We start from the raw sequence: 14,737 nt of genomic DNA on the forward strand, positions 1-14,737 counted from the left end.
TAAATACAGTTTTTTTATTAATCAATCATCAGTAACATGGTAGCAACAAGCTGGGCTAAGAAAATAATCTGTAACATTATCTAGAAATATTCACTCCAACCTCCACTCCAAAATGCTTTTTACACGTAAATATCATAGACAAAAGCTTCAGAAGTGCATGAGCTGTAGAGAAAGCCTCGTAGTGTCATGAAGCTGCTTCCTGGTGTTTATGAGACATTAGCTCGGACATCTTTGTGCTACATGTTGATTTAAGTGTATACTGGCAGGAGGGGGGGGGGGGGGGGGTCTGGGCGTCCCTCATGAAGCAGCGCTGTTGACATCACCTGTCCAGGCTCCTACACACCTTTAGTTTATCCTGACAGCCGGTCTGGTTACTGACTTGCTCGTCTATCTCCTAGTCACTCAGCCCAAACCTGAGAAGCTGACACGTTTCACACAGTGGATGAAAACATCATAAGAGAAAAAACACCAGCAGACTGTCTGACTGGCTCATTGAGTCACTCTTTATCTGGGCTCGTCATTTCAGTATGGACCATTTGATCTGCTCTTTAGCCGACTGTAAAACCTGAAACACACAAACAAGTGTGTCGTTATTATTATTACACAGGACAGCTTTACTTATGTAGCACATTTCACACACAAAGGCAACACATTGTGCTTTACAGCATTAAAGAGACAAAAAACAAGAAATGAGCAATGGGATAACATAAAAATGACTACAATTAGAGAATTAACATGTCAATTAAAGATTGTAAAGAGAACTGAATGTGGTCAGCCAGGAAATACCCAGCAGGTGAAAACACTGTTGCTAAAAGTGCAACGAGACTAAAACTAGAGCGGTGAAAGGTGCAACAACGAATCACAGCGAACTACAGTGTATTTTGTGTGAATAAAAATATTAACCAGGAATTACTGAGTGTAACAACTGCAACTAAAGCAGTGAAAACTGGTAACGACCAGAATGAAAGCTGTGAAACTGGTTCTAAAACAGATGAGGTAGGAAGGTTAACCAGGAGTTACTAAGTGTAAGGTGCAGAAAACTAACGTCATGAGATAACTACGTTATTATTATTATTATTATTATTATTATTATTATTATTATTATAAGACCTGACACGTCAGCAGAACGTTAGAGTGGAACGCTGTAAAAGTTATAATGACTTTAAGTAAAATCAAGTTACCAGCAGCTCTGTGACTGAATGAGCTTAACCCTCTCAGGCTCTAAATAAGTGTTGATAAAAGGACGAACAACTAAGTCTTCATGGTACTGCTGAGTTAAAAATGCTCATGAGAGACGTGTGTGGAGTAACCAGGTAGGAAGGTTTTAACGTTGCTAACCAGTAACGCCTGCCTCCAGAGAGTTACGGGTGATTTAAACTTTATATATGAGAAACAAACTGCCACTGCAGTACTGTCTTTCAACAGCAGGGGGCAGGAGAAGTCTTCAGTCAGATCAGGAGCAGATCAAGTTGTTTATGCAACTGGAACCTGCTTTTAAATGTTCTGCAACACGTGTCACCTTTAACCTGGGCAGAAAAGGAACATGCAGGAGGACTCGGAGCTCAGGAACAGCTGCTGGATCTGTGATCCTGCAGACCGTAACCATCAGAGGCTGATAGAGCAGTTAGCAGAGACTTACATTAGTGGTCAGGGCCAGTTTCTCTGTCAGGTGCTGTTAGGGTTAAAGCAGCAAGCAAACAAAAACTTAGTGTGCATGCAAACAAGTCATCAGGTCAGAACAAAAGTCTCAAATGTTTACTCCAAGGAAGGAGAACACGATGTTAGATGTAGCATTCAGACACAAAGAGCTGTGGTTTGTGCGCGCGCGTGTGTGTGTGTGTGTGTGTGTGTGTGTGTGTGTGTGTGTGTGTGTGTGTGTGTGTGTGTGTGTGTGTGAGCAGCATGTTTGGTACATTGTGGCCATCAGAGTTCTCCATCTATTGTTTGACTCCTTGTTACTAGTGATTTGGTTACCATGGAGACCTAAAAGAGTCACATTTCAGAGTCTGAATAGAGCAGGTCAACAAATCTGGGTCCTCCTCCCCTGGGGAGCATTCCTGTGATTTTAATGGAGGTGTTACACCACCTGCTGTAACCACCAGAACCTGTGACTCCAGAGGACGCTGTTGCCTCTCTCCGCCCTAACTTAGCCTAAAAAAAAAACTCAAACTGTGCTAAAATGCTTCAGAGTCGAACCAAACGGCTCCAACCTAGACAAGGTCACCTTTTAATGTGTGTGTGTGTGTGTGTGTGTGTGTGTGTGTGTGTGTGTCTCACCTGAGCCACACTTTGTTCTGTTAATGGATTCTCATCAGCCTGTTAAAGAAAACAACATCAATATGTACACAACGGAAAGCTACAAAAGTACCTCTTTCACTCACACACACACACACACACGCACAAGCACACGCGCGCACACACACACACACACACACACACACACACACACACACACACACACACACACACACACACACACACACACACACACACACACACACACACACACACACACACACACACACACTAAGCTGTACTAGGAACATTCCCACATGCTTTAGAATGGGACACTTCAACCTTCCTGAAGCTGCTGGCGTCTTCATGGTGGTGGACATGTGGGACATGTCCACCTGTCAGTAAGTCACATTCACACGGAGCAGGTTCTGCACACAACAAGCCCCCACCAATAAAAGGTGAAGGCTATTAGCACCAGCAGGATGAAGCACTACAATCTCAGGCGTTAGTCTACATGCTGGCTCATCGATACACCCTTGGTCCACCCACTGTCTACAGCAGCTGGCTCCTGTCTGTCTGAGCCTCTAGGTTACCGGTGATGTAATCAAACAGGACGAAGCCATAGGCTGGCTCTGACAAAAGCTGACACCAATCAGAGGACAGACAGGGAGAAGGAGAGACAGACAGGTGAGGCAGGGACAAGCGAGGAAACATGTGCTGCTTCAGTTTTGTCCTCACATCCTAGCTGTCAGACAAAAACCTGGTATCTCCATAATCATGTTCTGCATGAACCCACTCCTGGGTCATCTTCTCTGATTGATTAGAGAAGATCCAGCTGGTGAGCAGTCACATGTCTGGAGATACGAGGATTTGGCCTGACAGCCACAACCTGCTACTTATGGGACGTTCCTACAAATATGACTGGTACACAGAAGAGACCAACAGTCATCCTACCCTGTAGTTGACTTTCTGGAGCACCTGCTGGGGGTCACTTTCTAGGATCACCCTGGAAACACAAAACAACTCATCAGGTGAGCCGGGGCTAGGCGAGTTTGTCTCCGCTGGAAACAACGTGGTCCTGTCCATGAAGTTCATGGCACTGTTCAGTGCCTCAGACATTTGGCTTCTTGCAGTGCCCTCTGGGTTTCCATAGTTGTGCTTCAGCCTCTTCCATCCAGTGGTGTAGCCAAAAACTCATTTGTGGGTGGGCCCGATAAATGTAAGTTAAAACAAGTGTGTGTGTGTGTATATATATTAGGGATGAGCCGGATACTCGTTTCAGACGAGTATCCGGTACGGATAAAGTATTTTTGACGAATACGAGCATGAAACGAGTAAAACTCGTAAATATCTGTAATCGTGCTGAAGGAAAATCGTCATTGGCTAACTGACTGTCTTCACGCTCTGTGATTGGTCAGTCACATAGAGCGCCCGCCCCTCCCTACACACAAAACTCTCTAGCCAGCCGGGAGCTCAGTCCGTCCGGCTCATCCACGCACACACATAGACAGTAACGGATCTCGCTGTGATTGCTTCACTGTTGCTCACGTTTCTTCAGTTTTCCCTAGGTTTTCTTCAGCTCGCCTCTTTTTCGGTTGAATATTTAAAGTTACTTTTTTCGTAACTTACATGGTGCATTTGACAAGACAGAGCTGACGTGCTGCGTCAGTCACTCACTACCTCCGCTCCGGTCAGGTTTTTTATTTTAATTTTAACTCCATCTCTCTCCCTCTCTCTCAGACACACACACCTTAACCAACATTGTTTTGTTTAACTTTGTGTGGCAAAATGCCAAGAACGTTAAGAAAAAAAACAGTTTAATCAAATTAAAATAAAAAAATATATATAATGTGTCTGGTACTAGCATCTCATATTTCCTAGTTTCTACTGCATGAGTTCAGATGTATTAATCCATGCACTTAAATATTAATGTTCTGATTTTATTGAAACACTTGTTCTGTAATAGTTTCTTTACTATTGTGGTCAAAAATATTTAATCTCAATTCTGAGGCTGCTCTGTAAATAGTTTTCAAATAAACAATACACATATCAACTTCTGATCATTCCATATCAATTTCAGACGTAAAATAATATATTGATGGAAACCACACCCACTTCCGGTTAAACCACGCCCACTTCCGGGTTATGACACGCCCATTCCGAGTACAGATACAGATAGTGGTTTACTCGCTCATCCCTAGTATATATATACGTGTGTGTGTGTGTGTGTGTGTGTCCTTCGCATGTGCATTCTGCATCATAACATTTTTCTATTGGCTTGTGAACCACAATGCGCTCCGAGCTCTCTGGCCTGCGCACGCTCTCATTGCAAGACATTTTCCGTATGTGATCATTTTTTAATCGCTGACGGAGAAATCTGAAGGGGGTCAATCCTCCCCACAGGTTGTAATTAACACCCTGCCTCATGCAGGTGTGCAGACATTGTAAACGTCACACACAGAACAACAAATAAATTAAGAAAAGAGCATTAAAGCGTTATTACATCACACTGGGACAGCATTCTAAATGTGTCACTGCGTTATTCAGAGTGCGCCTGTCACACAGGTCATATGCGTTCCAGCAGAACTTCGGCCCGCAGGTGCACACATGTGGGAGTGAGTGATTTTACAACATTGGTTCACGTAGTGCCAACAACGAGACGCAATGACTGGAGCGGCTCATGGAGCTGTGCCGCACACACACTCTGATTCAGACAGAGCGCACGCTGCGTAAACTCCGGCGCTGTGCCGTCAGACCGAAGGCAGAAAGGAGCAGCGCCTCCTCCGTGATTACAGCATATAAGAGGTTTTATAACAACATTTTTCATTCAAGGCCAAATTAAGATATTAGCTTCTGTTTTGGGACACAAGTGCGCTCCAGTCTGTGCCTCGTCATGAACCTCACCACAACTCATGTTACTGCAGAATTTGTTATTCCAGTCCATGTGGCAGCGAGACATTTGATTGCACACAAGCGACCAGTTCAGGTTTACGCAGAGCAGAAGGAAGGTGAGCGAGTGCGCTCTGGCCACAAGTGGAATCATTAAATTGCACTGTTAAACTGGGCACTGGGACATGCAGGGCTGTTGCTAGCTATTTTGGTGCCCTAAGTACAAAAGCTTTGTGATGTCATATAGTTAGAAAACTTTTTCCGGCTCCCCTGGATGTGTAGGATATACAGCTCCCCCATAATTCGCTCCCTGCTCCTGGATGAAAAGCCGGACATTTTCATCAATACAAGAACCCGCAGTCCGGACGTCCCAGACAGAGAGTGCAAAGTGGACACGGTCCATCTCCTTTCCTTTTTGTATTGTTTTCTCTCTGTAAACATGCTGTTAACTTGCTTTGCACATCTTTTAATTGAAATCTGTCTTTATCATATATATATTATTTTTTTCATAAGCTTGCGTTTGGTGCCCCTTCCCCGGCGTGGTGCCCTACGTTCTGTGCGTGTTGTGCGTGTGCGGAGCGCCGGCGCTGGGGACATGTATACAGGTATTTTTATCTATATATAGATACATCAGAACTACTATAAATTTTAGTTTAAGTCTGTTTCATTTCAATTTATAATAGCCTGAAATGACACCCCTCCAAAATAAAATAAATGTACATACATTTTTAGGGATGCCATTTCAGTGGGTGGGCCCTGGTAAGAAGTGGTAGCCACGCCCCTGCTTCCATCCGATTTTGCTCAGGTTTCATTCGAAGCTCTGGAGTAAATTATGCAACCTCTCTCCCTGCTTAATCATTCCTTTCTCTTTTTTAAAGTGAACACACGTGCGTCTCTCATACCCGCCATCGATGATTTCATCCACCACCAGGAACACTCCCTCCATGTTCTCCAGTAGACACCGCCGCTCCACGTTTTTCCTGCAGGATTCAAACCCCAGAAAGAAGGTCAGTCAGAGCTAGTTCACTACTTATGCAGCGGCTTGGTGTCAACAGTTTAAAGTTCCATTAGTCGTCACACACACACAGGTGTGTGCGCGAAATTTGCTCTCCGCATTTGACCCATCCTTTGGGGGAGCGGTGAGCTGCAGACACAGCCACGCTCGGGAACCATTTGGTGGTTTAACCCCCCAATCCAACCCCTTAATGCTGAGTGTCAAGCAGGGAGGCATTAGGTCCCATTTTTTCAAAGTCTTTGGTATGACCCGACCAGGAATCGAACCCTGATCTCCCAGTCTCAGGGCGGACACTCTACCACTAGGCCACTGAGAAAGGTCGCTAGAACAGAAAAGCCACCAGGATCCAGATCCAATGAGACTTCCACAATAAAGTTTCATTTGCAAGAATGTTTTAAGATCCACGACTTTTTGTAAAAATATGAATATTTTCTTTTGTAAATAAAAAACTGATGACATGAACCAGAAAACCAGTCATTAACCAGCTGATCACCACATAAACAGACATGTTAGGATTACACAACGTTCCTGTCATCATCGCACCCTTTTTTATGGATGCATCCGTGTCCGTTTCCACAGCAACCACACACAGTACTTCATTCACAGTGGGATGTAGTGATGGAGAAACCAAAGCTTTCCAAACCATTGAACCAAGTGGTTTGGTTCAGTGTTGGGAACCATGTGAACCCAATAAGATGAGTGATATCTGCTGGCCAGACTTCAACATCGCATCAGCAGGGAACACACAAGGAAATAAAGGTGGCAATAAATTTATGTCCTAATCTGTCAGTTTGTTGTTTAAAATCTTATATTAGATATAGACATGAGCTTATATACAATCTGTCACTAATTATATTACCTGCTGTAGTTGTGTTACCGGGTGACTGTCCCAGCAGAATGACTATTCAGCAGCAGGCATCGACTCAGAAGGTGTGGACAGGGAGATAACTCCTACAATCTAATCTTCATTCTAATCATGGGGATGACTATTGCAGACATTTTTTTCTCCCCTCATAGCTCAATTGTAGACATTTCCCCGATGGCTCGCTTCAACTGGAAGAGTCACAATGAAGCGTCGGCATCAACACGTCTTTCTGATCTGAAAGCTCGACACAGGAGTCGAGCGGCCCGCTCCAGCGTAACATCACTAGTGGGGTCCAGCCTCGTTAATCTTCATGATTTTCCTGTATGAATCGTTGGTTCTTATGATAACATTTCAGTGAAATATATCGTGTAGGAGACACACACACAGGGCCATCTGAGAAGTGAAACAAGTTTACAGGATTTACAGAAATTGCAGTAACTGTTCAGACAGAATTAGGCAGGTGCATACATTTGAACACTGTTGTCATTTTACTGATTCCAAAACATTTAGAACTAAATATTGGAGCTCAAAATTGGTTTGGTAAGCTCAGTGACATTTGACCTCCGTACACAGGTGAATCCAATTATGAGAAGGAGTATTTAAGGGGAACAACTGTAAGCTTCCCTCCTCTACAAATATCATCTGAAGAGCAGCAACATGGGGTCTAAAACAACTCTCACGTGAGCAGAAAACAAAGATTGTTCACCATCATGTTTAGGGGAAGGACACGGAAAGCTGTCTCAGAGATTTCAGCTGTTTCCACCGTTAGGAACATATTGAGGAAATGGAAGACCACAGGACCAGTTCAACTTAAGGCTCCAAGTGGCAGAACAAGAAAAATCTCAGATAAACAGAAGAGAAGAATGATGAGGACAGTCAGAGTCAACCACAGACCAGCACCAAAGACCTACAACATCATCTTGCTGCAGATGGAGTCACTGTGCATCGTTCAACTATTCGGTGCACTTTACACAAGGAGATGCTGCATGTGAGAGTGATGCAGAGGCAGCCTTTTCTCCACCCACAGCACAAACAGCAGCTTGAGGTTTGCTAAAGCACATCTGGACAAGCCAGCTTCATTCTGATGTAGTTGTGTTTTGATCCAGTTGAGCTTTCAGAGTTATCAAAAATATTAGCTTCATCTAAATCTTCAACTTGCATTTTAGATCCAATCCCAACCAAATTATTTAAAAATGCTTTTTCTTTGGTTACTGCCCCCATTCTAGAGATAATCAATCTAATCCATCAGTCAATGACGACTACAGACCGGTTGCCCTGACATCCCACATCATGAAGGTCCTGGAGAGACTCCTGTTGGTCCACCTGAATAAGCAAACTGGAACATATCAGGACCCGCTGCAGTTTGCTTATCGCCATGGAGTTGGAGTTGAAGATGCCATCATCCAACTGCTTCAACCAACCCACTGTCATCTGGACAAAGCAGGCAGCACTGTCAGGGTCATGTTCTTTGATTTCTCCAGTGCATTTAACACAATCCAGCCTGATGTACTTTGTCAGAAACTCCAGAAGATACAGGTGGGGGCCTCAACTATCGCCTGGATTAAAGACTACCTGACAAACAGACCACAGTTTGTGAGGCTGAAGAACTGCACATCAAACCAGGCGATCAGTAACTTTGGAGCACCACAGGGGACTGTACTCTCACCATTCCTTTTCACCCTGTACACCTCAGACTTCCAGTACAAATCAGAGACCTGTCATCTACAGAAATACTCAGATGACTCTGCAGTTGTCGGGTGTATCAGAGATGGACAGGAAGCTGAGTACAGAGAGCTGGTGGAGCGCTTTGTGGCATGGTGTGGAAACAATCATCTGACCTTGAACGTGAACAAAACAAAGGAGATGATGTTAGACTTCAGAAGAAACAGGGTGGAGTCAAACACTGTTTCCATCATGGGAGAAGAAGTGGAGGTGGTTGAGGAATACAAATACCTTGGAGTTCACCTGGACAACAGACTGTACTGGAGAAAGAACAGTGAAGCCGTTTACAAGAAGGGACACAGCTGACTGCACTTCTTGAGGACGCTTAGGTCCTTCAATGTCTGTAGCAAGATGCTGCAGATCTTCTACAAGTCTGTTGTTGAGAGTGTAATCTCTTCAGCCATCGTCTGTTGGGGTAGTAGCATCAGAAGCAGGGACCTGAAAAGGCTCAACAGCCTAATAAAAAAGGCTGGTTCTGTTCTGGGGACGACTGTGGAACCGCTGGAGGAGATAATGCAAAGAAGGATTCTCCAGAGAATCAAGAAAATGATGGACAACCCTGAGCATTCTCTTCACAAGACTGTCCGACAACAGAAGAGTGTCTTCAGTCAGAGGCTTCTTCAGTTTGGCTGCAACACTGACCGCTACTGGAGATCCTTCCTGCCAACAGCCATTGTAATATACAACAACTCTTTGATGACTTGATTATTATTATTATTCTGAGCTACTACAGCAATCAATTTCCCTCTGGGATTAATAAAGTATTTTTGAATTGAATTGAACTGAATGAACCGACCTAATGAATTATAGACCAATATCCAACCTTCCATTTTTATCCAAAGTCCTGAGAAAATAGTGGCCACCCAAGTGTAACGTCCACAAATGGTCAGTTTTCACCTACAGATGACCTACAGGTCATCAGTCATCTACAGACCTAATTCAGTCCTATGAGGTGGATTTTATATTCTAGCTGCCAACAAGCCACAAGATCCTGAACTGCTTGCTGACATCCTGGAATCATGAGATTGACATCCTGTTCTTTCAAAGGTCCATCACAGAGCACCCTTATATCTAAACTCCTCGCTTCAAAGAAGAAAGAAGATTTTAAAATTAAATATGAACTTCTGAAATTTACAAGCCAAATAATTATTAAATAAACGTTTGCTTATAGCTACTTATAATAATTATAAAATAATGAAGTATTTCATTAATCTGTGCTCAATGAATGTTTCAGCATGTTTACTTGACCAGGTCATAACATTTGCACTCACAGAAGTACAAAGTAAGGTAAAGTTAAGTCCATGACACATAATTAACCTTTTACCCAGATCCGAGCCTCCGGATCAAAGAAGGCGTGTTTCTGAGAGTCTTGGTAACATCCAATCTTGTCAATTTTTGGTTGGCTACACAATCATAACATCATAACATTAAAAACAGATTACTTGGCCATCTCTTCAGTTCTAGAGAAGCTTCAGGCCAGACACCTGAAGCAAGAACTTCTTTAACCACCAAAGCTTTTGACACGTCGTCAAAACTTTCTTTGGCATCTGCGAAGCTGATACAACAAAACAGTTCCCGCAGAACAAGCGGATATTGTTTAGACTCAAGAGTCCCAGATGCTCGAATCCATCTGTCTGTCGTGACCCGAGACATCTCTGGACTGAAAGGATCGGTACCACGGTATTCTACAGCCCTCCGGTGCCAGCGGTCATCCGACCTGTCTGACTTTTGGATCCACCAAGAGGGTCTCTGAATACGGGTAACGTAGACACACAGATAGCGTCTGATGTGGGTTTTTGATAACAATCAATCTCATAGCTTAACGCAAACCAAATTATTTTACATCCAGAACTCAGCTCTCTGAGATACGGAAGTTCTGACCAACAGCGCATCTTCACATAGGTTCCACACATCACCGTTAGTTCCATCCACTCATACAATAATAGTTAACCAATTTGTCATGTTTTAATTGTTTGTAAAATAAATTCTTACTGTTTCTGACTCTTTTCTGAATCAAAAAGAAGTGTGTACAATCCCCTAATAAATAAGGAATCCTAGAATCTTCTGATTAAACAATAAAGACCAGGCAAGGTGTTATTCTATATTTAGATAGAGTATCACAGCTTACTGGTCACAAGTAGAGGTAATATATATACTGAGTTACAGTACCCAGTTTTTACTATGTACAGTATATGCTCCCAATTGGTAAAATCATTAGACAGCATGGGATAATCTTCCACTGTTATGCTGACGATACTCAGTTATATTTATCCATTAACCCTGATGAACCTAATCGGTTGGGTAGATTACAGGCTTGTCTTGAGGACATAAAAAATTGGATGACTCTAAACTTTTTGCTTTTAAATCAAGACAAGACGGAAGTTCTCATCTTTGGACCAGAAATCCAGAAAAGGAAATTGCTTAGCCAATCACCTGACCTGAATGGCATTACATTAGTCTCCGAGAACAAAGTAAGGAACCTTGGTGTTATCTTTGACCAGGACATGTCATTCAAATCCCAGGTTAATCAGGTTTGTAGGATTTCCTTTTTCCACCTTCGGAATATTGCTAAGAATAGAAGCATCCATTCCAGGAGTGATGCTGAAAAACTAGTTCATGCATTTATTACATCAAGACTGGATTACTGTAATCCATTACTCTCAGGAAGTCCACAGAATGTAGTTAAAAGTCTTCAGCTTGTCCAAAATGCTGCAGCTAGAGTTCTGATGAGAATTAAAAAGAGAGATCATATCTCTCCTGTCTTAGCTTCCCTACATTGGCTACCTGTTAAATTCAGAATAGATTTAAAGATCCTCCTTCTCACATATAAAGCTCTTAATAATCAATCTCCATCATACATCAGTGACCTGATTGTTCCATACGTTCCTAACCGAGCACTTCACTCTCAGACTGCAGGTTTGAGCTAAAATTGAATTATTTGGGCATAACAAGGGGCACTATGCATGGAGGACCAAGAACACAGCATTCCAATAAAAACACCTGCTACCTACAGTAAAACATGGTGGTGGGCCTATCATGCTGTGGGGCTGTGTGGCCAGTGCAGGGACTGGGAATCTCATCTGTAGATAAAGGAAAACGTGCAAATTTGCTGTCACTTTTTAAAAAAATATTAAGTTTCATCTGTGACTTTGTCCCGGTTTTTCATTTCGGCCCAGTGTGAATTTGAGTTTGACACCCCTGCATTAAAGCATTCATGTAGGCAAGTACAACGTTCTGGAATGTTCATCTCGGTCCCCAGATCTGAATATTATTGAAAATCTGTGGAGTGAGTTAAAGAAAGCTGTTCATGCTCAGTATCAAAATACAGGCCATTAACCGTTGAAAAGCATCCTGATGGGAATGGTTATATGTGCGTTTCCAGAATGCTGAATGTTCCTGTGAGCACTGTGGGGAGCAGTTATCCAGACATGAAAAGAGCATCAGTTAACTGGCCAAGATGGAACTTTTTGCCAGAATTAAAGTCATGAAAATCACACAGCTAAACTTCTGGAAAGATGCTGTGAGTAATAAGAAGTTGAGGTCACACGTAGGCTTCATATAAATGAAATTACATAGTTGCAGTACTTTTACTTAGAAATTACCGGGGATTTTACAATGAAACAGTGTGATTTCCTGTCTACCCCAGCCCCATGTTAACTGTGAAAACAGCCGTCTCGGAATCGACACGTGACAAAAAGAGAACTAGATCCTCTCTTTAGTGACGCGCCGCTTATGGGACGCGCCTGAAAATTGCAGCATTGCAGCTGGTTTGAAACACTCTATTGACTATAATTGATTGTATTTGAAGCAGTAATATCCTGCTGCCGTCCTGCGCCGCTGATGCTTTCAGTGGGAAAACGAGGTGAGTGGCATCTATGGAGAAAACCAGGTACTGCTCATTTGTTCAATACAGTTCCCACAGTGAAGCATGGTGGTGGCAGCATCATGCAGTGATGAATGCGGCCAAGTACAGGGATATCCTGGACAAGAACCTTCTCCAGAGTGGCCAGGACCTCAGACTGGGCCGAAGGCCTACCTTCCAACATGACAATGACCCTAAGCACACAGCTAAAATAAATAAGGAGTGGCTTCACAGCAACACTGTGGCTGTTCTTGAATGGCCCAGCCAGAGCCCTGACTTAAACCCAATTGAGCATTTCTGGAGAGACCTAAAAATGGCTCTCAACCAACATTCACCATCCAACCTGACAGAACTGGAGAGGATCTGCAAGGAGGAATGGCAGAATGTCCCCAAACCCAGGTGCGAGAAACTTGATGCATCTTTATCAAGAAGACTCACGGCTGTATTGGCTCAAAAGGTGCTTCTAAATACTGAGCAAAGGGTATGAATACTTAGGACCATGTGACATTTCTGATTTTCTCCTTTAATAACTCTGCATACATTTCTAAAAGTACTGTATGTGTTTTTGTCATTATGGGATGCTGTGTGTACATTAATGAGGAATAAAATGAATTTAAACTAGATGAATTGCATTTCTTGCAGAAATGCTGTTTGAATGCTGGATAGCTGAAACTAAAAGCTGAAGCTGCTGAATAGCTGAAGTGAAGCTGAAACTAAGCTAAATTGTCAAAATGAGCTGAATGTATTTAAAGATTTAGAAGCAAAAATCAACAAGTGTAATAAAACTCAGAATATGCAGTGGGGCAAAAAAGTATTTTGTCAGCCACCGACTGTGCAAGTTCTCCCACTTAAAATGATGACAGAGGTCAGTAATTTACATCATAGGTACACTTCAACTGTGAGAGACAGAATGTGAAAAAAAAATCCATGAATTCACATGGCAGGATTTTTAAAGAATTTATTTGTAAATCAGAGTGGAAAATAAGTATTTAGTCACTTCAAACAAGGAAAATCTCTGGCTCTCACAGATTTTACTCCGTCGGAGTATACTTCACACTTTAAAACTAAAGAAATCGTTTTATATAGTCAGAAATTAAATATGTTTATGTTTATGTATTTAGCAGACGCTTTTGTCCAAAGCGACTTACAAGTGATACTCGGCATATTGCCCTTGAGGCCAACAACAACAATAACAACAACAACATTGACATCAGTCATGAAGAGTAGGGAACAAGGAGTGGACGGTAGAGAGGGAGGAAGATGCTCTCTGAAGAGCAGGGTCTTCAGGAGTTTCTTGAAAATTGAAAAGGAAGCCCCTGTTCTGGTAGCGCTTGGAAGGTCATTCCACATTTGTGGAACGATGCATGAGAAAAGTCTGGATTGTCCTGAGCGTGGTGTAGGCACTGCTAGCCGATGATCCTGTGATGACCGGAGCGGCCGGGCCGAGACGTAAGCATTTGCAAGAGGATTCAGGTAGATGGGAGCCGTACCATCTCGGACTTTGTATGCTAGTGTTAGCAATTTGAATTTGATGCGTGCTGCTAGCGGTAGCCAGTGGAGCTCAATGAACAGAGGGGTGACATGTGCTCTTTTTGGTTTATTGAAGACCAGATGCGCTGCTGTGTTCTGGACCATTTGAAGAGGTCTCACAGTACAGGCTGGAAGACCAGTTAGAAGGGCATTGCAGTAATCGAGGCGGGAGATGACAGTAGATTGCACCAGGAGCTGGGTGGCATGTTGTGTTAGGTATGGTCTGATCTTTCGTATGTTATACAGCGCAAAGCGGCATGAACGAGCAACAGAGGCAACATGATCTTTAAAGGTCAGGTGTTCATCAATCACAACACCCAGATTTTGAACTGCCTTTGAAGGAGCCAGAGACAGGAAGTCATTTCGGATTGAGATATTGTGCTGTATGGACAGTTTTGCTGGGATGACAAGTAGTTCAGTTTTAGAGAGGTTGAGTTGGAGATGGTGGGATTTCATCCATTTTGATATGTCAGAGAGACAGTTTGATATTCGTGCAGAAACAGTGTGGTCGTCCGGTGGAAATGACAGATAGACCTGGGTGTCGTCTGCATAGCAGTGACTATAGATTAAACATCTCCGACCCTTATTGTGCCCCTGGGATACTTTTTAAAAACCCCAG

The 14,737-nt window shown here is 43.0% G+C and overlaps 1 protein-coding gene across 4 annotated transcripts in view; it reads right to left on the reverse strand.

Annotated features, from left to right (window-relative positions):
- copz2 (COPI coat complex subunit zeta 2) overlaps positions 1 to 14,737 on the reverse strand; it is a 26,898-nt gene continuing 12,161 nt past the window's right edge. For 2 of the 4 annotated variants that reach the window (XM_054741924.2, XM_070546993.1), the window contains exons 6-10: positions 6,027 to 6,104; positions 3,190 to 3,241; positions 2,278 to 2,316; positions 1,640 to 1,672; positions 1 to 565 (exon numbers count right to left, since the gene is read on the reverse strand). In XM_054741924.2, coding sequence (XP_054597899.2) covers positions 518 to 565; positions 1,640 to 1,672; positions 2,278 to 2,316; positions 3,190 to 3,241; positions 6,027 to 6,104 — 250 coding nt within the window. In that variant the 3' untranslated portion in view covers positions 1 to 517. Of the gene's footprint in view, positions 566 to 1,639; positions 1,673 to 2,277; positions 2,317 to 2,784; positions 2,878 to 3,189; positions 3,242 to 6,026; positions 6,105 to 14,737 lie in introns of all 4 variants that reach the window. The other 2 variants (XM_070546994.1, XM_070546995.1) reach the window with 2 other exon arrangements.

The sequence above is a fragment of the Nothobranchius furzeri genome, chromosome 18 (assembly GCF_043380555.1).
Source record: "Nothobranchius furzeri strain GRZ-AD chromosome 18, NfurGRZ-RIMD1, whole genome shotgun sequence".
NCBI classification, from domain to species: Eukaryota; Metazoa; Chordata; class Actinopteri; order Cyprinodontiformes; family Nothobranchiidae; genus Nothobranchius; species Nothobranchius furzeri.